At 38.5% G+C, this 25,602-nt stretch overlaps 1 protein-coding gene across 4 annotated transcripts; it reads left to right on the top strand.

The window, feature by feature from the left end:
* Nucleotides 1–13,975: 13,975 nt before the first annotated feature.
* Nucleotides 13,976–25,385, top strand: cdhr5b (cadherin-related family member 5b). Of its 4 annotated transcripts, none has more exons than XM_058408198.1 (15): nucleotides 13,976–14,131; nucleotides 14,818–14,987; nucleotides 15,158–15,220; nucleotides 15,326–15,415; nucleotides 15,546–15,632; nucleotides 15,761–15,862; nucleotides 15,952–16,128; nucleotides 16,397–16,487; nucleotides 16,598–16,695; nucleotides 18,890–19,096; nucleotides 22,436–22,549; nucleotides 22,661–22,727; nucleotides 23,118–23,264; nucleotides 23,655–23,827; nucleotides 24,036–25,385. In XM_058408198.1, the coding sequence occupies exons 1-15, from the start codon at nucleotides 14,053–14,055 to the stop codon at nucleotides 24,525–24,527; spliced, it is 2,157 nt and encodes a 718-aa protein (XP_058264181.1). In that variant the 5' UTR covers nucleotides 13,976–14,052; the 3' UTR covers nucleotides 24,528–25,385. The 4 variants fall into 4 exon arrangements, with proteins under 4 accessions (XP_058264181.1, XP_058264180.1, XP_058264183.1 ...); XM_058408197.1 differs by having other exon boundaries at nucleotides 23,652–23,827; XM_058408200.1 differs by lacking the exon at nucleotides 23,118–23,264.
* Nucleotides 25,386–25,602: the final 217 nt, after the last annotated feature.

Raw genomic sequence — 25,602 nt, 5'->3', positions numbered from 1 at the left:
CTAGACTCACGAGGTAAGAGAACATGGGCAGTGCCAAAGAAAAGGACATAAGAAAACTGAAGACTACCCTAGGCTGTATTTTAGCAGCTAACCTATCTAATAGCAACAGCACTACCTAACTACACTGATCTAAGCTAATCCAAAAATACAGGGGGTGGTACCTGTCCTATAACCTAGGGTATCTAAACAGCTGGCATACCTACGTGGTGAAATGTAGGTGCGCGCACATCCTTACCTGTTCTCAAAACCACATGAGCTAGTAGAACACACAAGGATCACAAAGTTACCAAGGCTAGTAAGGTTTTCCCACAGGCTAGCACAATTAGCAGAGTTAGCAAAGCTAACAAACAATACACTAACAGAGTTAAAGGCAGACTAGCCAGACAAAGAGTTAACAGGGATAATTAACAATGTTAGCAAATTAGCAAACTCTAAGCTAGCAGGATGAACACATTTATTCCAGGACCATACCTCAACAATAAGGTAAATAGAGACACCATAACAAAGATAACAACCATTATCATCAAATGAGAACAAAAAGAAGCCCCCTCAGGAAACATCAGGCTCCACCTCCACTGGTCTGATTCTTGCTCCTGATTTGTCCAAGTTGAGCCGCCCCAGGCAATTGTGATTGGCAGGACCTCCACCTATAGTAGGACACAAGTAGGAACCAGAAACAGCAGAGGAACAGAGAGAAGAACAAAGGGGGAGAACCAAACCAGTAGCAACTCTTGCACATAACAAGAATATACACAGAACATATAGCCAGACTTCCTATATCGGTCAGGATCTAGTCAAACATATATAATCCATGAGTCCCTCCTAGTGCACTTTTCATTGTGTCATTTAAACCAGTTCTGGTCAGAGGAGGATTTTTAATCCATATAATGCCAGTTCCACACACAACAATCCACACAGCAATTTAAATCACACATTTGCTATAATCACTGCAGCTTTTTCCAGCTCAATAACCTCAGTAATAATAACTCCTCAAATAGTGTATCTTTGTGATACCTATCCAAACTGTCAGGTTTAAAGACTTCTGCTCTCATCCATCCAGTGCCCTAGAGCTTGACAGGCAACATGGCAGTCCATAGACACTCTGTCTGAAACCACAGGCTACAGACTGGACTGATGATTTCAATAAGCACAGAGGAATAAGAATGTTTTATTTAGTGTGAAGACACACACACTACCGGACCATCAAACTAAGCAGTATATAGAGGCAGCCTGGTTTGTGGTAGGTGCTGTACTACTAACAAGTCCATATACCCAACCAGGCAAAGAGGCAAAGGTTGGCTGTACAAGTGTGTGTGTGTGTGTTGGCAGTGTAACATGTTATGATTTGAATTATGATTTGTCAGACCAATAATGATAAATCACTCTGCGGTGCCCCAGACAGAGACCTGTGAGACAAGCAATTATCTTATATGTTTTGATTTGCAGTCATTCCTACTGGTAACACCCTGCTTTGCCCTATAGAAATGACAGGGCACAGTATCCTTCTCCTACACACTCACAAACACACACAAGGTTTCATGGCTCACATCCTGTTCTGCATGATGCCTGGCTTCTACTTCAATTCCCTAAATTGTCACTGATGGAACCGAGGTGTTATATCAAATTTCAACTATTACTTAACCTGCTGAGATTAAATGAGATATTGAAATGCTTCGGACACAATCTACACTAAGTCATGTATGATGTGGTGGGCAAAGTATTGATTAAAAACACCTGAATGTTTGAATGGAGGCCTTTTGCTTTTATTGTTTTGTTCAATGCCAAGTTCCCAGCTATGTGTTAACTCAGACCTAGTCACTCAGAGTTGTTAGACTTTTAGGTTAACATTGCCTCCTGTTGGTCACTGATTGCTATAGATGTATTTTTTGCACACAAGAGCCATCAAACCTTTGTACGTCAAGGAGCCTCAGGGCTGTCTCCATTTTAACAGAAACATTAAAGGCAAAAAAAAACACAGCATAAACAGATTATATAAGTCTTTGTGTAAACTGTATTAGACATCAACATTGCACTGTAAAAAAAATACAAGGCTGTTATTTTTGTGTTACTTCTGTCAGCTACTAATAATAGAAATCTTCTTTGAGTGTGGCATTACAGATGAACGTTTCTTACAATTCAAAATTAGACTTGATAAGAACTCAATTTCAGCACAAGACACAAGTTCAATGAACTTTAAGTTCAATTTTGCACAAGAACTTTTCAGAAATAATATCAAAGATGTCTGCTGCCGCTAAAACTGGACTGTATATCCAATTACCATGTAACATGAAGAGATCTTGTTCCCCAATTAGGTATTAAAAGCAGCATTTCCTGTTGATACACATGATGCACAGTTTATAAGATTTTGTTTATAATGTTTCTGTACATTATAGTGGTTTACTTTGTCTCAGATATTTTTTGGGGTAGTGGTGCTGAGAATTCTTACAGGTCAATCATGCAAATAATCTAAACACTAACACTATTCTTATGCTTCATCTGCATCTCCCTCCAGAGTCCCACCTCTGTGAAAATGACACCTGTTATTGTGCTATTTCTTCCATCAACAGGAAACAGCAATTTCACAAATTCACTGATGAATTTTGTCAGTAAATTGCAGTAAAAGTAAAAGTAAAACACCGTAGTCTGAATATCTTCCCTTGTCAAAGATACATTTTGCTGCCTTAGTGATAAGCTCAGTTTTCCTTCTATTAGAAATGAATTATACAGCATGCTACAAGCTGCTGTTTATTGTTAGATAAGTCACTCAAAATAGAGAATGTTAAATGTTTTAGTGCTTAGTACTTGACACTCTTCTAATTCACAGTCAACATGTGTGTTCTTCTGCATTGTTTTCCCCTGCACATCTACAAGCCTTGAAATATCATAACTAGCTTTTTGGATGGCAGCTACACAGACACTGTGGTGACTCAGTCAGGAACAAGATAGTACTCATGTTGTACTCAGTGACTCAGCAGATTGCTAGAATCTCTTACAGAAGACTTAAGGTGATTGATCATAGTGTCTTTAAGCCCTACAGTATGTCAAGTGGAAATGTCTGTTTAGTTTATAATAAAAATCCAAGTTGCACCTTAAAATTTTGTATTCTGTAAATGTGGGCAGACCATCACTAATTATCAATACTTAATCATTTAAATATATTGAAAGTAATACTTTAAGGCATTGTTATATGAAATTTACAATGTCTTGAGGGTTTGAGCAGATTTTCAAAAAATGTACAGTGAATGATGACATTTGCCAAAAACACTTTTTGCCATGACTCACTCTTTCTTCAGAGACCATCACTTGGATACTGCAGACTGCAAGACCTAAACATTTTAGAAAAATATCTATTTGTAATCTAGATAATCTATCTTGCGTTGCCCAGAAGAGGATGGGTTTTCTCAGTTAGTTTTTCCTTGCCACTGTCAGAAAGCTACATTTTTCAACTTTACATTACTTGTTTTTGTTTTTTTTGAGTGATTTGTTTTCATTTTTAATTTTAAATTTCATCAGAAAATGAATGGAGTATAGATGAGCTGAAACAAAATGCACTTCAGCCTATGGCTTCACACAGTGCAAATAAAAAGAAAATCAGACAGCATTAAAAATTCAGCAGCTCATGGACATAAATTGGTGGCCAAATTGTGGTTCAGAAATGATAATTTACAGTGATACACTGACTCTATACACCCGATTCAAAATTTTTAATATTAGAATTATATACAACAAAATATCTAAAGGTCTTATCACTAGATCTTCCCATCAGAACTTTACCACTTTAACTAAGACTACTCTATATCTGAGGAGCTGCATTACTGTGACATATCACTCGAGGCGGATGCAGCAGAATCCATGATGCAGATCTTTTTATTAATAGAAACGGCAGGCAATAATCATAAATGATAAGGCAGGCGGAAAAGTCAGAAACCATGAAAACAAATCTACTTTCAAAACGAAACCAAAACTGAAAACTAAAACTCGTAGTCGAAATATAACAGGCAGAGATCATACACAGTAGCAATCCAGACTTAAACAATCAAAGGCTTGGCACATACTCAATGAGAAATGACACTTGGCAAAGAACAGAGGAAAGCCAGCTGTTTAAATAGCCTAAAAACCGGATATAAGTCCCAGATGTTAATACTCAGGCGAGGGCTCCCTCTGGTGTACGGGTTCTACTTGCCTCGTTACAGAACCTCAACCCCCCCCCTTAGGAACACCTCTCAGTGTTCTATGAAGCGGGCGTCCCAGTTGGAGAGGAGCTGGTTGGTTCAGGAACCTGAGTTGAAACTCCTCTGTGAGAGAGGGGTCTAGAATGTCTTGGGCACTGATCCAGCAGCGTTCCTCCGGACCGTATCCCTCCCAATCCACCAGGTACTGGAGACGGCCCATTCGAAGATGGGAGTTGAGAATCGAGTGTACCTGATAGGTGAGGGAGCCATCGATGTCCAGTGGTGGGGATGGTGCATTGGTAGCTGGGTTGGCAGTTTGGGGTTCGTGGAAGGGTTTGAATAGTGAGACGTGGAAAGTGGTGGAGATGCGATATGACACTGGTAAGTCGAGGCGGTAGGAAACTGGGTTTACTTGATGCACTATCCTGAATGGGCTGATGAACCTCGGGCTGAGTTTATGGCAGGGCAGCTTAAGTCTCAGGTTTTTGGTGGAGAGCCATACCTGTTGCCCTACTTGGTAGGTAGGATGAGGACGCCTGCGACAGTTGGCCTGTAGCTCCTGATGCCGGATTGCCCTCTGGAGGCGCACATGTGCTCTTTCCCAGACCTCCTGGCTACGCCTAGCCCAGCGGGTACATTCGAGGGTTCCTCAGACATAGGAAAGGAGTTAGGCCGGTGGAGGAGTGGCATAATGAGTTCTGGGCATATTCGGCCCAGGGGAGAAACCCACTCCATTGTTGTTGTTCCCGGCTACAATATGTCTTAAGAAACCTTCCCAGCTCTTGATTGATTGCCATTCTGTTTGACCATTCAACTAGGGATGATAACCGGAACTGAGGCTGACATCCCTAGCTGTTTACAGAACGCGGACCACACGCGGGAGGTGAACTGTGTTCCACGATCTGACACGATGTCTTCGGGTCCATAGTGGCGAAAAACATTCTGGAAAATTGCTTGGGCAGTCTCCATGGCTGCAGGTAATCCTTTTAGGGGAATCAGCTTACATGCCTTAGAGAACCGGTCTATGACCACCATGACAGTGGTAAACCCCTGCGATACTGGGAGGTCAGTTAGGAAGTCTAGGGCTAGGTGTGACCAGGGTCAACGGGGAATCGGTAGAGGCTCAAGTAGACCTTCGGGCAGCTGGTGGCTCGTTCAGGATTGTGCACAGGTGGAGCAAGAACAGACATATTCCTCAGTGGCATGGGTGAGAGATGGCCACCAGAATCTTTGTTGTAACAGCCAGATCGTTCTGTGGATACCTGGATGTCCGGAACTTGGGCTTTCGTGTGTCCACTGCAGTACCCTCTGTCGGAAACTAGCGGGAACATACACTTTCTCTGGTGGACAGGTTGAGGGAGGAGCTTCAGTAGAGTGGGCCCATTCAATTTCCACCATTAAGTTCCACTGTACGGGGGAAGGGTCGGTTTTGGGCACTGTGGTGGGTAGATGGTATCGTGGATCCAGGACAAGGCATCTGCTTTCCCATTCTTTGTATCTGGTCGTTAGGAGACCAAAAACTTAAACCTAGTGAAGAAGAGGGCCCACCTGGCTTGATGAGGGTTTAGACGTTTCGCGTCTCAGAGGTACGCCAGGTTTCTGTGGTCAGTGAGAACTAGGAACAGGTGGTGGGCCCCTTCTAACCAATGTCGCCATTACTCCAGTGCAGTCTTTATTGACAGCAATTCTCGATTTCCCACGTCGTAATTATTCTCTGTGGGCGTGAGTTTACAGGGAAAAAAGGCACACGGATGAACCTTTCCAGTGTCCAGTTGTCGCTGGGAAAGCACGGCCCCAATGCCACAGTTCGAGCCGTCCACTTTCACTATAAACAGCAGCTCGGGATTAGGATGGCAGAGGATTGGAGCAGAAGAAAAACTCCTTTTAAGTCTCTGAAATGCCATTTTAGCTTGCTCTGTCCACTTTACTTTCTTAGGCTTGCCCTTCAGTAGTGATGTCAGTGGGCTGGCTATGGAACTGTAATTCCTGATAAAGCTTTGATAAAAGTTCACGAATCCTAAGAAACATTGTAATTCCTTGATTGTAGTGGGTTCAGGCCAGGATGTGATAGCAGAAACTTTGTTTTGGTCCATTTCTACTCCTCGATGTGAGATGATGTAGCCCAGAAAGGTGATGGAGGGGCGATGAAATTCACACTTTTCCAGCTTGACATGGTGTTCAGTTAGGCATTGAAGAACGGCACAGACATGTGATATATGTTGCTGGAGATTGGATGAGTAGATCAGAATATCATCAATGTAAGCGATGACGAACTTGTTCAGCATGTCTCGAAAAACTTCATTGATCAGAGATTGGAAGACTGCGGGAGCGTTGGTGAGTCCATATGGCATCACAAGATATTCATAATGTCCATTGTCGTGTGAAAAGCGGTTTTCCATTCATCACCCTCTCTGATGCGGATGAGGTTATATGCACTACATAAGTCCAGCTTCGTGAAAATTCTCACCCCCTTAACTGTTTGAGAGCGGCGGGAACCAATGGAAGAGGAGATGGGTAAGCCGGACTGAACCAGAGGCCCCCGTCCTTATTTTCTATGAAGAAAAACCCCACTGCGGCTGGCAATATAGACAGGCGGATAAATCCGGCTGCGAGGGCTTCTTCGATATATTCCTCTAAATGCGCCTCGGTAAATGTGCCTCTTAGGTGGCATTGTGTTAGGAAGAAGATCAATCGCACAGTCCCATGGTTGATGTAGGGGTAAGTGGGTTGCCTTTTCTTTGCTGAAAACTTCTTGAAATTTGTGATATTCTCTGGGCAGATTAACTTGGAGAGGTGATTCCGGGCATTCAATGGATGTGGCGAAGTATGAGCGGGATACTTGATCATGAAAACAGTTCTCTCTGCAGAAAGTAGAACACCTTCTCAATTCCCCCTCCTTCCAAGAAATGTCAGGATCATGAAGCTGGAGCCAGGGGAGGCCCAGGACGACCTGATTGGATGGTGAGGAAATGATGAAGAATCTCAACTTCTCACGGTGGAATAATCCAATCTAAATGTCCAGCAGAGGTGTGTGATGTGTTAGAAAGCCCTCCCCAATCGGCTGGTCATTGATGGCAGTCACCCATAGCGGCGGCGTGCATGGAATGGTGGGGATGTTGTGTTCTTGCACCACGCTGATGTCAATCAGGTTAACCACAGACTCAGAGTCAATTAACGCTATGGCAGAAAAGCGAGAGTCATTGTGGAGGAAAAGAGCTGGAAAAGAAACGGGTTCTACTTGCCTCGTTACAGTCACCTCCAGGATTAGAGCAGGAAATGGGTTTAATTAAGTTTGCAGAGCCTTATATTTTGCATAATCTATGGGACTTTCTAAAACCTATCACCATCACTTTGAATCCTGTAGCAGCATTTTCCACATCCACCTTCTCACCACTCACATGCTCCACCCACTCTCCTTTCACATCACTCAGCATACAAAGTGTAGGGACAAGTCAGATTCAAACCAACAGCCTTTGAGGTAAGAAACAATGCTTTTACCACAAAACCACCAAATCCCACAGCTAGACCCGTAGTGGGTTTGTCTTTTAAAATGACACTCACACAAAAGTGCATAAAAGATTGTATAAATATTCAAAATAGTAAAAAAGATTATCTTACTAATGAAGAATTACATTGATGTATCAGTTAATGGGTTTATTGCTGTATTTCACCTCCAGGTGAACAGAGAAATTACACTGCACAAGAATATTTTAATTCTGAAACTTCTGGTGATTGGCATTTTTTTGGAAAATATGATTTTTTTCTTATTTAAGTGGTCATGTGAAGTCATTAATTATCAGATAGTTGTTTGACTCCTTTTTAAAACGTAATGATGGCTGAAATCACCCATACAACCCTATCAACCTTTGTGAACCTGTGTCACACAGGTTGACACAAAGAGGTTTAAATGGCTATTAAAGGGAGGTCCCCCACCTGTGACTTATTGTATTTATAATTAGTGTTTGTGCATAAATAGTCAGTGAGTTTCTCAGCTCATGAGGTGATGCACTGACTTGGCTGGATACTGCACCATGGGGAAGACAAAAGAATTGCCAATAGACATAAGGTAGGAAAAAGTAGGAAAAGGATATAAAAAGATACCTCAACACTTAAAATGCCAGTCAGTACTGTTCAGACTCTGATAAAGAGATGGAAAATAAGAGATTCTGTTGATACTAAGCCCACAGATTTTACCCACTACTGCCAGAAGAATTGTTCAGGACACAAAGAAAAACCCACAAGCAACTTGAAGAGAAATACAGGCTGCTCTGGAAAAAAGTGGTGTTGTTTCAAGGAGCACAATAAGGAGGTACTTGAACACAAATGATCTGCACGGTCAAGTTGCCAGGAGAAAGCAGTTACTCCACCCATGCCACCAAAGGCCGGCTTTCAGTACACCAGACAGCACCTAGACAAACCTCACAGGTTCTGGAGCAGAGTCATTTGGAGTGATGAGACCAAAATTGAACTTTATAGTCATAACCATAAGCGCTATCCCCACTGTAATGCATGGTGGTGGATCTCTTATGTTTTGGGGCTGTGTAAGTTCCAGTGGCACAGGGAAGTTAGTCAAAATTGATGGCAAGATGAATGCAATGTTATCAGAAAACACTGGCAGACAATTTACATTCTACGGCATGAAAGCTGCACATATCTGTTGTCAGGCATGCATACAAGCTCGTGGGGGCCATACAAACTACTGAGTACCATTTTGAGTTGCTGCAATTAAATTTCAGCAAAATGGACTAGAATGCAGCATATATTTTTTTACTTTGATTTTCGGGGTGTCTATTCAGCCCTCTGTAGGTTGATAATTTTCATTTCCATCAAATGATGTGGCATCCTTTCGTTCCTAACACATTATCCAGTCCATATCAGTATAGATATCCAGCATGATATTTTTACCCACTGAGACCTTCTGTGTTTTCAAAGTGTTCCTTTTGTATATATACCTCAAAAAATTTATATTTCATTTCCACTTCAAGCAAATCACTTTTTATGCACCGTAGCCTTGAGAAGATTGTCAAGCAAAGAAGATTCAAGGATGTGGGGGAGCTTCACAAGGAATAGACTGAGGCTGATGTCAGTGCATGGAGAGCCACCACACACAGACGTGTCCCGGAATTGGGCTACAAGTGTCAAATTCCTAGTGTCAAGCCATTCCTGAAGCAGACACAACGTCAGAGGCATCTTCCCTGGACTAAAGAGTAGAAGAACTGGAGCATTACTCAGTGCTCCACAGTCCTCTTTTTAGATGAAAATAAATTTAGCATTTAATTTGGAAATTAAGGTCCCAGAGTCTGGAGAAAAGGAGGAGAGGCCCAGAATCGAATGTGAAGTGTCCACAGTCAGTGATGATTTGGGGTGCCATCTGCTGGTGTTGGTCCACTGTCAATGCAGACATCTACCAAAAGATTTTAGAGCACTTTATGCTTGCATCCGCTCTCAAGCTTTATGGAGATGCTGATTTCCTTTTCCAGCTGGACTTGGCCCCTGCCCACAGTGCCAAAACCTCTTGGAACTGGTTTGCTGACCTCGATATTACTGTGCTTGACTGGCCAGCCAACTCACCTGACCCGAACCCTATAGAGAATCTATGGGGTATTTGTTAAGAAGAACATGAGAGACACAAGACCCTGCAATATAGATGAGCTGAAGGCCGCTATCAAAGCAACCTGGGCTCCCATTACATCATAGAATATTGCCTCCATGGCCGCATTGACGCAATAATTTGTGCAAAAGGAGCCCCAACTAAATAAATGCATAAATCAACATACTTTACTCAGACGTTTGACTTTTCTGTATTAGAAATCATTTCCTTATGAAATATTCTAATATTTTGAGATACTGGATTTTTGATTTTCTGAGTTGTGAGTCATAATAATCTAAATTAAAAGAAAAAAGGCTTGAAATATTTCAATTCATGTGTAATAAATCTACAATATATGAAAGTTTCAATGTTTGAATTAAATTGTGGGAAAAAATTATATATTCACACATATATATACTTAACAATAAAAATAATACTAATAATAATACTAATATTAACAATAATGATTACATAATAACATGGTCTAAACTTTCTGAGTTTTAAAAATCATTTTCTCATTCTCACACTTCATACAAAATATTTAAAACTCAGTATAAGGAGTATATCTCATATCTCGTGTCTTGCTAATCAGCAGTTTAATTAAATTAAATACACGAAATATAAAACTAATGTCTGTGTTTTCCTAAATGCAATATAGTTCAAAACCATTATATCCCTAAAATTGCAATGAAACAAAGAACACCTGTGACTTCTAACATGCATTTCCTCGCGCCACATCTATCAACTTTTAGACTAACTTCTGAAACTTTTTAATTCTTATTTTGGTAACCAGAAACAAATAACAAAACTCGCAAAACTGATACAATTACCTTGTATGTTGTGTTTCCTTTCCCTTACACTGTTACGCATGTAAAACTCCTCACAGCCAGGATCCAGTGCTTATGATTGAACTGCAGAAGCTAGGAGGCAGCAGTAACATTGGCTTATACTGATTATTGTAGCCTGTATTGTAACCTTTCTGGAAAATTTCTAAATGGTCAATTTAGCAATGAGTTTGAACTCATTATTTCACTGCACTGATTTTCCACAAGAACCTGGTCTATTAAATAATAAAGTAAAATCTTATCCACTAATTAAGGAAGTGTGTATTGGTAATGACATGTAACTGTATTAGCATGAACACACAAAGTTACCTGTTACCTCCAGGAGGTTAACACCATAGTAAATAGTGATAATGAGTAATGTAAATAAGCACAACAATAAAATCCAGTGTATGACTTGTCTTTCTTTCCTCCGATCAATAATTTCTGGTGGTACAAAAAGTGCTTTGTGCAAACGGGGCACCACAATCGTTCTTCTGCTGCATGTTCTTCACAGTGAGTGGAATATCCTGCAGGTGAGTTGAATAGGTTCTTCTCCTGGTTAAGGTCAGTATCCTCACATGACATGTTACATGGAAAACCAGCTCTGGGACTTTACAACTTGTTTCTTATTTCATTTTTTGAAGGTTTTGTCATGCCTTACCTCCTGAGCTTAGAGCAGGTTGTCCTGTTATCATTGCTTCTCTTCCAGTACACAGCAGCATTCCCCTCAGGGGACAGGTATGACAGAGCTTGCCACCAGACTGCAGATTTCCTCTCCAGCTTTTATTTTATTGCCCTAATATTTTCCCCCAAAACTTTGGTCTTTTCCTGCCTTTAGCTTATATTAGGTTTTTTTTTTGTTTGTTTGTTTTTTGAGTATTTCTATTAATGTTTACTTACTTCAGATTTAAATCACTGTCACAGAGAACTAAATTAAAACAGAGAGTTAAACTAACTTTCTTTCTTTCTTTCTTTCTGAGTGAATTTAACAGGTTTTCTTTGCAGGAACGGGGAGAATGTTGAAAACTTCATAAGCTGGGACAGTCCTTCCTGCAGAAGATGTTTATTTTCCAGAGACAGTGCAGAAGCAGATAAATCTGCTGAAGATGATAGAGGGTCGGACACATTTTCCTAATTCTAAACAAAAAAATAAGAGATAGCATGAAACTTTAAATAGCTACAATAATTTTTAAATATTATATATATTTATATTATATTTATGTAAGGCTTATATTTATATAAGGCTTTGGGAAATTTCATTAATTATTATTTTTTTTAAGTTTAATACTTTAATACTTAAACTCCCTAGTTTAAGTATTTCAGCTAAATGTGACTAAGCCAACAGGATTTTTAAACTGTGTTGCGTTCAATAGCTGAAGATTCAAAATGTTAATTTGATTAGATACCTTTAAGCTTAATGAATAAAGAGTTGTGGTGAACAGGACCGTTGTGATGTGGTCTGTAGGTACAGAAGATCTGATTTGCAGACCAGGCAGTTGGGAGATCTTGAGTTCACCAGCCGCCATGCTGAGCTGCTAAAATCTAAAGCCAAGCTTTCTTCTCTCTGCTCCTTCCTCCGCCGCATGCAGAACAGCAAGAAGAGGTAAGTCTGCTCTGTTGAAATTTCCTACAACTTTGACTCATTTGTAGCTTTTATAACATCATCAATGTCCTATTGGAGATTTTGTTCTCATGGTATTAAATGACACCTACACTATGATGTGTATTTTACAGTGGACTCACTGGGGACTCAGAGCATGTGAACACACTGATGAAGCAATATATGTGTGCCAGCGTGTACCAGTGACACACCCAACCTGCCCATATACAACACTACAGAAAAACAAATTGTATTTTTGATTTATGATTGCATGGGTTACATTGCTGTATCCTTTTAACAAAATCATTTTTCAGATGTCTCATAGATATTACCATTTGATGTGTGCAGAAAAAGACCTGTCAAACACTCTTCAGAAAGCTGTCAACCTACCATAAAAATCTAATAAAATGAGAGATTTGTGAAACCATAGTTCTGTCTTACTTTAAGATGTCTAATGGCAAAGATAAAGAGAAATAGGTGCTTTAAGACCTGAGAATGTAGCCTTCTACATTCACAGAAAAGTCCAACCCTTTTCTAATGAATTTGGTTGCCAAATATATTTATCAACAATTTTCAAAATTCAAAAATATTTATCAAAAATCTAATAAAATGAGAGATTTGTGAAACCATAGTTCTGTCTTACTTTAAGATGTCTAATGGCAAAGATAAAGAGAAATAGGTGCTTTAAGACCTGAGAATGTAGCCTTCTACATTCACAGAAAAGTCCAACCCTTTTCTAATGAATTTGGTTGCCAAATATATTTATCAACAAATTTTACCAATTTTGATGATTTGTTTATGCGGTCTGAGCTTATGCAATTGCATGATGTTGGTTGTAATGAACTGTATTCAGTCCCATTCGGATATTGTAGCAGGTCTAGATCTCAGACCAACAAAAAAATAAGAGTCTAGGGGTTATCTCCTAAGCCACAGAGAATAAGTCAAATAAAAGCATTGTAAATATGTTCTTTTAGTCATCACATATTTCGATAAAGCTGCTTTGTGACACTGTCCACTGTTAAAAGTGTTATACAAATAAAATTTAATTGAATGTGTGCTGCAAAATTAATGCATCACATAGTATAGTAATAATGTACATTTTTATAGGAAGAATATACATTTTTAGGTACAACAGTCTACAGTTTTTAAGTGAAATAATTATGTCAATATTGTCCCTTCCATAGCTGTACCAAGTGTAATTGTGTAAACAGCAGCTTAAAAGCATTTGGGCAGCTTATGGGTAAGAGTTATTTCTAAAGTCTATTGTATCAAACTAACTCTTCAATAATGCAACTGCAGTCAACTTGTAACCCTACATATCAATGTGATCATGTTAATCTACAATAAACTCCTCCCATCTAGTTCATTTGCTTATACATACATTGATACACAGAAGTCTGATATCACAGACACTGTCAAGACTTTTTAAAGCTGAATTCAACCCATAAGCATAGCTGCTGAGATATAACACAAAATGATGGGTTCTAACCCGTTAATAATGAGAAGTATTATCCTAGATATGAGAATTTACCTTCTTTATGACCATGACCTGCCCATCAGACAGTGGAAATAGTGAGCTAACCTGCATTAAAGTGACCATGTAAACACTGAAAGCCTGAGGTAAACAACTGTGTCAGTGTCTGTGTGCTGACAGTTTGCGACTATAACACCATAAAAATTCTATCCACACTGACGAGTTTATTTGGGGGTGAAAGTCCAATACAGTCGGCTTTTTATGGCCAATAAAGAGATAGATGATAATGTCCCATCTCAAAGGTTGGGTCTGAAGCCTGCTTTCAGTCATCAGCTAACATGTTTAATGTGCTGTGTGAAAGAGAACCTGATCGAGCAGAAACCTTCTGAGCAATGGATCTAAAACATCTTATATCGCTCAAAATAGTTTTATTTTTGCTGTCAGTGCTCACCATCAACACTTCTGCACAGAGTAAGTGTGGCTTTACAACAAGACTTAAAATTATAAATATGAATATGTTGTATTTCCTGTCTAAATTAGATTCAAAGATTTCCAATCAATAGATTACTCAACAAATTAATCAGAAAATTACTTTCCAAAGCATAGAAATTAAGCTTGTATATATAGACCAGTAATACATCAAAGGAAAATTGGAATGGAAAGTTTTGTAATTCTCTGGAGGCATTTTGCTGGTTCCATTATAAGGCCAGAGTAAGCAATAATAAATCAATACAAAATTATCTTTATCCAATAACAATAGAAATTTCTATTGTGGTACGAGTGTTCACAGAGCATGACAGCTTACTGAAAGGTTTAATGAGTTTGAAAATGATGTAAATCATATGCTATGATGTTCACGTCACCAGATCTTAAACACTTATGGGAGATTTTGGATCGATGTGTCAAACAGCACACTGTATTGCAAATCACCAAAACAACAACTGAAGGAATATGTTTTAGAAAATGTTCATCTGTCCAGTACAGTTAGAAGGATTTGTATGATGTGTACCAAGCTGAAATGAAGCTGTTCTGGTGGCACTGTGTGTTGGGTTTTCCTTTAATTTGTCACCCAGATGTATGCTTATAGTAAGTCATGTGTGTCTTCTATTGTACATCAAGTAACATTGTATGTTGTATATTGTGTCCTCTTGCTACAGTTTGCATAGCCCCAGCCCCAGTGGAATTTAATGAGACCAACAAAATTGGTGAAACAGTTACCACAATAGTCATTCAGGAAGGAGTCACCCTTCAAATTACAGCAAATCCTTATGACGCCTTTGGAATAAATGGCAGTTTGCTAGTGGCAAACAAAGTACTGGACTATGAGGTAATTATTCCTCTCAGAGGTGTTAATTTAGTGTGATTTAGTGTAATGTACAGGCCTTTGAAATCTTACTTGCACTAGTTTCTACATTATAAAATGTTTTTATTCCAATCTTCTGTTCATGTCAGCTACACATTTTAGTACATTTTTATTTTCAAATGTTCTTGTCCCAGACGCTGCCTGATGGTGGAGGCCTGACTGTTGGCATAAGCTGTATGAAGGATGGGGTGGATCCAGTAAGCTTGCTCCGTATTGATTATTATGCACCAAGCTTTTTTATATTCATATTACTATTCCTAATGCATAAAACTACCACTTCTAAAGGAATTTATTCTTTGCAGCTAAACATACGGGTATATGTCATTGTGAAAAACATCAACGACAACGCTCCAGTTTTTGCAAATAACATGTACACTCTGCAAGTTGATGAGGTAGAACTGATATTATACTCACGTTTCAAAGCACATACATCATTGAATTCAGTGACAGACCAATGTTTTTTTTTTAATGAATCCAATGTAGAAATGTTATTGGCACTAAAAATGTATATTCTTTCTTAAGCTATCTAAAGTTGGTACATCAGTGGGCAAAATTGAGGCTACAGACCTTGATGGAGATCGACTGTACTACCGCCTGGAATCTCCAATGGTAAGCCCAAATCCAAGCCTTACATGTTTTCTGGAAGCACTCACAATACTGCCACTGTTCAAAGTGCAGATGAGCACTTCCTTCTCTTTCTCTTTCACACTCTTTCTCCCTCTCTCGCTCTCTCCCAGGAAGAATTTGGACTGCAGACAGATACTAATCCAGTAATTCTGGTGAAAAAGGTTTTAGATTATGATACTATTAAAGAAGTTACTCTGAAACTATTTGCTCAGGTAATAGATCTTATAAAATGTTTGTTGATCATTGTATTCATTATAATCATTGTTATATTCATTACATCATGCATTTGGTGTCTTTTCAGGACACGCCCTTATCTTCACCTGTAGTTCATACCACCAGCACCAACATCATTGTCTCTATCTTAGACATCAATAATCGTCCACCATGGTTCCAGCCTTGCACAGAGTCCATTGTTGGGACAACCAAAATCTGCCTCAGCCCTAGATACACAGGGACTGTCAATTTAAATGAACAAGCAGTGTGTTCGCTTCCCCTGCTTTCACCACTTACTCTCTTCATGCTATTAGTAGCAATGCACAATGAAGTAGTGTTGCATAATCAAAATATATAATATGTAGATAAATAATACATACATATATTCATCTATAATGGCTAGCAGAGAACGAGTCCAGCTAGCAGAGATTTGAAGCTAATCCACTTAATCAAAACCCACTGATAGACTATAATTTGTACTGGTGTTGCCAGTCCTCAAGATTAAATGATAATAGTTTTTTTCATAATCACAGGCTGGTCCATTGACCTTGCAGCCTGGTCCAGTGCATGCCATTGATGGAGACAAAGGAAGGAATGACCCAATCAGATACACAATTATTGAAGGTTAGACAAAATACCAGTGTTATATTTGAATTAGCCACATTGTTCTACATGTTTTCATGTACACTAGCTTTAGGCACAAGTATTTGCACTAATTTTCAGTATCTGAACAGGAAATACAAATGATACATTCATTATTGATCAACAAAGTGGAGCTATTACAATGCAGAAGCCAGTGGGTTCAGCAAGCTCCATCACACTGATAGTCATGGTAAGTAAAAACCTGCCCATAGGTTGACTGCTTCCTGTTCGTTGTCGCCACAGAATATTTGATTTGGCACAGGTTTTTACGCTGGATGCCCTTCCTGACACAGCCCTCTTATTTAATCTGGGCTCCGGAGTGGCACTGAGAGTTAATCCCTCTGTGGCTGAAAACCCTATGTTTATTAAAATATAAAATATAATAACAGAAGATTCATACATATAATACAACAGGCTTGTAACTGCACTTATGCAACATCTGACAATCACACTCAAATGGTTCCTCCCCAAACTGTTGCCACAATGTCAGAAGCACACAATTGTATAGAATGTCTTTCTATGCAGTAGCATTACAGTTTTCCTTCAATAGAACTAAGAGGCCCAAACCTGTTCCGGCATGACAATGCCCCTGTGCACAAAGCGAGCTCCATGAAGACACAGTGTGTTAAATTTGGAGTGGAAGAACTCGCATGTCCTGCACTGCACATCACTAAATACCTTTGAGATGAACTGGAACACTTACTGTACCCCAGAACATCTCACCCAACATCACTATCTTATATAACTAATGCTCTTGCAGCTGAATGTGGGATGTTCAACATGCACAAGGATGTAATAGGTCAAACATATATAATATAATATAATATAATATAATATAATATAATATAATATAATATAATATAATATAATATAATATAATATAATATAATATAATATAATATAATATAATATAATATAATATAATATAATATAATTGATGAACCTTTTACCTGGGCCATCACTGGAAAGGAACAAAGGAACCACTACTGAGTAGAGGCTTTGCTGGTTTTTATTTAGTGCTTGGTTGAGAACATTATATATATATATTTACATTATGTATATATATATATATACACAGAGAGGGAAAAAATTATTTGATCCCCTGCTGATTTTGTACGTTTGCCCACTGACAAAGAAATGATCAGTTTGTAATTTTAATGGTAGGTGTATTTGAACAGTAAGAGGCAGAATAACAACAAAAAAATCCAGAAAAACGCATTTCAGAAAAGAGAAAAGTTATACATTGATTTGCATTTTAATGAGTGAAATAAGTATTTGATCCCCTATCAATCAGAAAGATTTCTGGCTCCCAGGTGTCTTTTATACAGGTAAGGAGCTGAGATTACAGTAGGAGAACTCTCGGGGAGTGCTCTTAATCTCAGCTCATTAACTGTATGAAAGACACCTGTCCACAGAAGGAAGCAATCAGTCAGATTCCAAACTCTCCATCATGGGCAAGACCAAAGAGCTGTCCATGGATGTCAGGGACAAGATTGTAGACCTACACAAGGCTGGAAAGAGCTACAAGACCATTGCCAAGCAGCTTGATGAGAAGGTGATAACAGTTGGTGCGATTATTCCCAAATGGAAGAAACACAAAAGGACTGTCAATCTTCCTCGGTCTGGGGCTCCATGCAAGATCTCACCTCATGGAGTTTCAATGATCATGAGAACAGCGAGGAATCAGCCCAGAATTACACTGGAGGATTTTGTCAATGATCTCAAGGCAGCTGGGACCATAGTCACCAAGAAAACAATTGGTAACACACTACGCCGTGAAATCCAGTAGTGCCCACAAGGTCCCCCTGCTAAAGAAAGCACATGTACAGGCTCATCTGAAGTTTGCCAGTGAACAGCTGAATGATTCAGAGGAGAACTGGGTGAAAGTGTTGTGGTCAAATGAGACCAAAATCCAGCTCTTTGGCATCAACTCAACTCACCGTGTTTGGAGGAGGAGGAATGCTGCCTGTATCAATGTATCAATGAGCCTTGGTCGCCCATGACCTTGTCACCGGTTCACCACTGTTCCTTCCTGGACTTCTGATAAATACTGACCACCACTGCAGACATGGAACACCCCATAAGAGCTGCAGTTTTGGAGATGCTCTGATCCCGTCGTGTAGTCATCACAATTTGGCCATCATCAAACTCGCTCAAATCCTTACACTTGCCCATTTTTCCTGCTTCTAACACATCAACTTTGAGGACAAAATGTTCACTTCCTGCCTAATATATCCCACCCACTAACAGGTGCCATGATGAGGAGATAATCAGTGTTCACCTCACCTGTCAGTGCTATGCCTGATAGGTGTATATATATAAATATATATATATATATATAAATTGTAAAATTCATGGGCGTATTTCCATCTTCCACTCTTAAGGCATATGAGTTGGAGAACCCTGACCTGTTTGCAACCACAACTGTTACGCTACAAGTAGTGATAAGTAGTAACCACAAACCGCAGTTTGTCAAACCCAAATATGAGGGTTTCATCTCAGAGGACGCAGGTGTCGGCAGCCTAGTACTGGAAAGCAAGTCCACAAATATACCACTACAGGTTCAGGCCACAGATGCAGACTTCTCTGATGTAAGTCTTAAATACTTCTGATTTTAAATGTTTCTGTTTTTATGTTTATATTTCATGCTGTTCCACTGAATGTCAAGTCCTTTTAATATTGTAGTTTGATATTTACTGTCAGTAGGAATGCTTCGGAGGAAAAAGTGTGCAGCTTCATTCTTAGTGGAGCTGTAGGAGTAACAGGTTACAGTGTGAACTAATTCAAATGGAATTGTACTATTGTAATGCTGAATATCATAGTATTTTTCATGTCAGTATACGTATCCAAAATACAAAAGGTAAATCCTGTTTTAGTTGATTTAGGTTGAAGACTTGTCATGTGTGAGTGATTATTCCTGGTATATGCAGATGATGTTGCTCTCTTATCACCATCTGAATTAGACTCTGACACACACATTTGGCTCCTGAATGTGAAGCAGCTAGGAGGAATATCGTCACCTCCGAGACCTCCCTAAAAAGAGTGGGATGCTCCATTCAGGGGCATGGGGGCTGATCAGGCTTGTGGCATCAGAGTTTCTTTGTAGGGTTGCCTCCATTAAAGGTTGAGGACCTTAACAATCAGAGAGAGTCTCAGAGCAGCCACTGCTTCTCTGAATCTGTAGGAGCTAATTGAGGTGGCTCAGGCCTCAAAAGGATGACCGTGATGCTGATCCAGATTTCCATCTCACAATAGGCTTAGGAACATCTGGGCAGTGGCAATTTGTCCATAGAAGTTACCATTATATCAGTTTTCCAAAAAAACCAAAATAATCCAAAGTCACAACTTGAAATTTTGGTAAAATACTAGTTACCTCTTTTTTTTTTTTGAGTGACTAATGACGGCATGCCACAAACATAATAAACATCACTTGTGCTTATTTGGTTACTGTTTCAGCTGCTGTGGCAGTATACCCACTTCCCTGTTTAGCTTTCACAGAGTTATTGTTGCACCTCTAGTGGCCAAAATTGTGAACTGAAAAAGTATTTGAGACCGAATCCAGTTGCTTCATGCTAGGAGAGAACAGATAATAACATAGTTGCCAGATTGGGGTAGTTTAAAAATGCTTTATGTGTTCTATTATATAAACAGAAGTAAAACAATATACAACCCCTGACACAAAATATGGAATCAACACACTTGGAAGAAATCCACACACTTTTTTTACTTAATAGCAAACACACAAATCACTGATATGGCACAAAAAAGGTTTTGTTCATTAGCTTAACATTATGGCTTCATGAAACATGCCTCAACAAATTCACTAACATTTTTTATTATTAATGGAATGGCTTTTTTAAGATCAAGTATAGGAAAAAAAATTGCTCACTCAAAAATTGCTCACTCAGTCACTCAATGTTGAGGAAAAAAATATGGAATCATGTTTTGATATCCATTTCTAAAACAAATGCAAGGACAAGTCTAAAAATACTAATTACTCATCAGTTAAAAAGGAGTGCTTACAAACCTTAATAAGCTGTTGGACTTGGCTTGAAAGAGTTGTCAGTTGAAACAGTGGAAAGAATTATAAAACTCATTCAACAAGGAATTTCTACATGAAGTGTGGCCAAAGAAGTTGGTTGCTCCCAGTCAGCTGTGTCTAAATTTTGGTGCAAGTATAAACTGAATAGGAAGGTTATAAAAGGCAAACATACAGGTAGAGAGAGGAAGACGTCAAAGCAACAGGATAAAAAAAAAAATCTTAAAGCCTCAAATATGCCTTGAAAACAGAAAATGCACAACAAAACAAATGAAAAACAAGTGGGTGGAAACAGGAGTCAATGTTTGCGACAGAACTGTAAGAAACCGGCTGAATGAAATGGGATTTAAATATAAAAGCCAAACAAAAACCAGGACTAACACCAAAACAGAATAAAACAAGGTTACAGTGGGTTAAGGAGAAGCAATCATGGAGTGTGGATAATTGGATGTTCAGTGATGAATCATGAATCTGCATTGGCCAAGGAGATGATGCTGGAACTTTTGTCTGGTGCCGTTCTAACGAAACTTATAAAGATGACTGCCTAAGGAAAACAATCAAATTCCCCAACTCATTTATGATATGGGGTTGCATGTTAGGTAAAGGACCAGGGGAGATGGCAATCATTACCTCAGCAGTCAATGCCCAGGTGTACCTTGAAATTTTGGACACTTTTCTCATCCCATCAATAGAAAATAGATTTGGTGATGATGTTATTTTTTCAGGATGACAATGCATCTTGTCACAGAGCGTTACACAAAGAGTGTTAAAGCTTTTCTTCAGAAAAAGGCAAACCAACTCAATGACATGGCCAGCAAACAGTTCAGATCGCAATCCAATTGAAAATTTATACTGGAAATTGAAAAATACTGGTCTATGATAAAGCTCCATCCTGCAAAGCTGATCTGTCAACTGCTATTCAAGAAATTTGGAACCAGATTGATGAGGAATATTGTTTTTCATTAGTGAAGTGTATGCCTCAAAGAGTTCAGGCAGTCATAAAAGCCAGAGGAGGAGCAACAAAGTACTAATTGTATTATTATTATTATTATTATTATTATTATTATTATTATTATTATTATTATTATTATTTGCTGATGATTCCATACATTTTTCCTCTACTTGATCTGGAAAAAGACATGCCATTAATAAAAAAAATGTCAGTGAATTTTTTTGAGGCATGTTTCATTAAGCCATAATGTTAAGCTATTGAACAAAACCTTTTTTTGTGCCATATCAGTGATTTGTGTGTTTGCTATAAGGTAAAAAATAAATATCTGAGTAAATTTCTTCCAAGGGTGTTGATTCCATATTGTTCGCCAGGGGTTGTATTTAAACAAGTAATACTGACAGGTCAGTGACAAGACAGTATGTCTGTGATGTACAGGTCTTATGTGTAATTTCTGAGTTTAAGTTGTGATGGAAATTTGGCAACCTTGGCCAAAGATATTAGTGCTAGTATATAAGGATATTGTCACACACATGGAAGACACAAGTGCTATATTGTTGAGCAAAGGCAATATGTAAACACGTATGTAAATATATACATACAGTATGTACTGTAAATATGCTCAACACAAGCTGCTAGACTGTAAGCTGGATGTCCATATGTTGTCAATGTTCAACTGGCTATTTAGACTACTATCATAGTCTCAGATGCTATCATAAGTCAAGCATGACAGTCCCTCAACTTATTTTTGTTTGAGGCTATATAATAATATATTAATACTATCCAAAATCCTTAAGGATTCCTTAGGAGGATCTGGAGAAAGACTGACCTTCTCAGTCTCTTGCTACTGCTGCCCCCACCAGGCAACGAGGAAAGAAAATGACTGAATGAACATATTTAACTGTCTGTTATACTAAGTTGTTTATGTTGATATCATTGTAGGGAATAAATCCTCATATTAAATTTGAGGTTCCTGTAGACAGTGACTTTAAAATCACTCCAGACGGCTTCATAATCATGACAAGAGCAGCTTCTCCTGGCAATGTGAATTTGCAAGTATGCATTTTACTTTATTTAACATACTTGGTTTTTTATTCTTCTGTGATCTTACCTGTTATATAAGAACAAACCAGTATGGCACATACATGTACACAATCTTTGTTCTAGATAATCGTAGTTGATGCCACAAATAGTGAATCCAGCACAGCATCTCTCTCTGTAGAAGTCATTGCAGGTGAGAAGAGATAAACATCACTTACTCTGGGAAGTGCTACTTATTATCACACATTTATTGTGTCCTATCTTTACAATCCCTAACTTTATAGTTGTAATAGAAACTAAGGGAAATAATTCTGACACACTTGAGGAATGAGGAAATCTCAGCTTTCTCTTCTGTGGGAAATTCCATAATATTTTGGGATTGTTACTTGCTTATTCTGCATTTGAGATGAACATAGGCTGAAAGGTTTGCGAGTAGGTTTCTTTCTGTCTAGCCAGTTCAAAAAATTCTGTCAATTCTGTCTAATTCAAATGACTAATGGAAATGGAAATATTATTTTCCAAACATTTTCTTGAATTGGCTGGATTGCAAAGGACTTAATGAGTGTTCCTGCTATTTCTTTAGGAGTAACCACTACGGACATGCCCACCACAACCAATAGGCCTACTACCACAGCCATGAATACAACCATGGCTACAAGTACTTCCAAAACCACAAACATGGCTATAGATACTACCACAAATTCTGATACTACTCGCAGTCCTTACACAGGTACATGAACATGCATTAACACTAATCCTAACCGATCCACACACATATATCTCTGCTGCACAATAATCCTAGACTATTCTCAGTATTCTCTCAATCTTAAATCACCAGGTGATTGCTGCACACTTGAGCAATGCTTTTGCATCCATGTGTGTTTGCAAGTCATGGTGAAATGCATGTTAGGATGCCTACAATGAAGGGCTGTAGTATGTGTAAAAATTACTGATTGTATGATCACAATCATAAAAGCTTTCAAAATTCAGAATTAGTTTTTTAGTAAAATAAAGCATGCTTATTAACTGACTCTTGTAGTTAATAAGTAGTCTTCTGGTAGTCTTGTCTTTTGTGAAAAGGCAAAACATTGTGACTATGTCATGACTTTTGTTTTAGAAGGAGTGCCATTACCATCAGGTGACTTCAGGACAGAGGACATGATAGCTCTTGGAGTGAGTCTGGCTGTAGCACTACTGCTCTGCTTTGTTGTTATTGGTTTTCTGGCCTACACTCTTAGACGCTTCAATGCAGACTGGAGGAAGTTAACTGAAGCCAGCATCTTCCGGAGCTCAGTGAGTCACAAAAACACCAAACCCTTTAAATGCATTTATCTGTACCACTTGTCAATGCACTGCATCCTTAACAATCCTGCATCCTTTTATTTATGATTAGATTACTTTTAGATTACTTTTTAAACTGTGAATTTATGTCTGAATCTGAGGCTTTGGGACATAGAACAAGTATAAAAGTGATATTTTTTGGTCCTGTTGGGGTATGCAGCTGAGTGGGGGTTCCGGTGGGCCTAAAGATGGAGTGCAATACACGAATGAGGGTTTTCAGGCTGATGAAGATGCGGACAGTTTGACTTCAAAGGAGGCAGCAGAATTGCCGTTGCCACAAGGACCGGAGCTGAATCACAAAGTTACGGAAATACTGGAGACACAGCATAGTGTTCCAAGCAAGAGCAGCAATGGCAGCTTCACTCTTCCTACAGACTCTAGCAGCCAAAATGCCTTAGACAACACAGATAATGAGAAAGAGGTGAAACCCATTCTCACCAAGGAGAGGCGCATGGAAGAGGGCTACAAAGCCGTGTGGTTTAAGGAAGACATTGACCCGAATGACAAGGACGAAGTGGTTATTTCTGAGAGAGACCAGGACATTGACCATGAGGATGATGATGATGATGATGATTTTGATAATGATGTTAATGGTGATGATAATTATGATGATGAGAAGGAGGAGGAGGATTCTAATTTTGCTCATTTATAGTAGGATGTAAGTTTTGCTGTTTTAAAATATTGACTATTTAGCTTTATTTAGGGTTTATTAGTACATTTTTAATCTTTGACGTGTGCTTTTGTTTTAAATTATACATTATGTACATATGATCCTAATAGTTCTGGAAAATAACTGCCTAACAAAATAATAGAAGAGCTTCAGATGGAGATAAGAGACTTATAAGTCATCAAACACAGAACAGTTGGGGGATTATAAATGTGAAGATTATGACTCAGTGAATCTGTACTGAATGTATGTATGTTTGCGTTAGCAGCCTTTCAGTGTGTTCCTGTGTTTATATGATAAGATACACTGATGTTTAAGAGTTGTTTGGTACAGAAAACGAATGCCCTTTAGCCACTAACCATAAAACTGATAGCCAGCAATAATAAATGGCTTATCTATGAGAAAATGACCTTTCATCATTTCGCATGAGAAACACTGGCTTTATGACTTTTTTATTCTTTATTGATATTAATCCACCCTGATGAGGTTACTTAAAGTGGCAAGTAAACATCTTCATATAAATTTAATATGCAATATTAAATTTATAATAAATTGGTTATTGATGGTATATTAGGAGAAAAAGCATTTTTTTTCTACAGACACAGTTGTGGCCGACACATTTACATTTTATTTTTTTAAGCCGATGAGAAAACAACAGATCACCTGAGACCGCCGTGGGTGTTGTGTATCATAATAATGAGGCAAATGATGAGTGAAAATTGAATCAATTACATTTACCAACTGCTGTTGGTAAATGTAATTGAAATCATTCATTAGCCTGAACAGCACGCAATTTAAATGCCACTGTGTACACTTTATTCTTTGTGTTTGAGGCTGCATAAATTATGTGTAATCTGAAAAATTCTATATGCAGTTGAAGTGAATGACAAATCATGTTTTTTTTAATTTATTCTGATAAATAAAGTGTTAAATGCTCAAAACCAACAAATGTGTCTATGAACATATATGTTTAAATTGGTGACTTTGAAAGAACAATTTCTCATTTGTGTCACAATGAATATGTTGAAACCTGCTCAGAAAACATGTCTTGAGTAAACAA

The sequence above is a fragment of the Hemibagrus wyckioides genome, linkage group LG14, assembly GCF_019097595.1.
Source record: "Hemibagrus wyckioides isolate EC202008001 linkage group LG14, SWU_Hwy_1.0, whole genome shotgun sequence".
NCBI classification, from domain to species: Eukaryota; Metazoa; Chordata; class Actinopteri; order Siluriformes; family Bagridae; genus Hemibagrus; species Hemibagrus wyckioides.
This window is presented reverse-complemented; position numbering and strand designations above follow the sequence as displayed.

Bases quoted from the DNA above. Each gene is read 5' to 3' on its own strand.
- cdhr5b (XM_058408197.1), top strand. From the start codon at position 14,053: ATGGATCTAAAACATCTTATATCGCTCAAAATAGTTTTATTTTTGCTG. The intron at 22,550-22,660 runs GTATGCATTTTA...TCTTTGTTCTAG, and splicing joins CTGGCAATGTGAATTTGCAA to ATAATCGTAGTTGATGCCAC. The intron at 23,828-24,035 runs GTGAGTCACAAA...TGGGGTATGCAG, and splicing joins CCAGCATCTTCCGGAGCTCA to CTGAGTGGGGGTTCCGGTGG.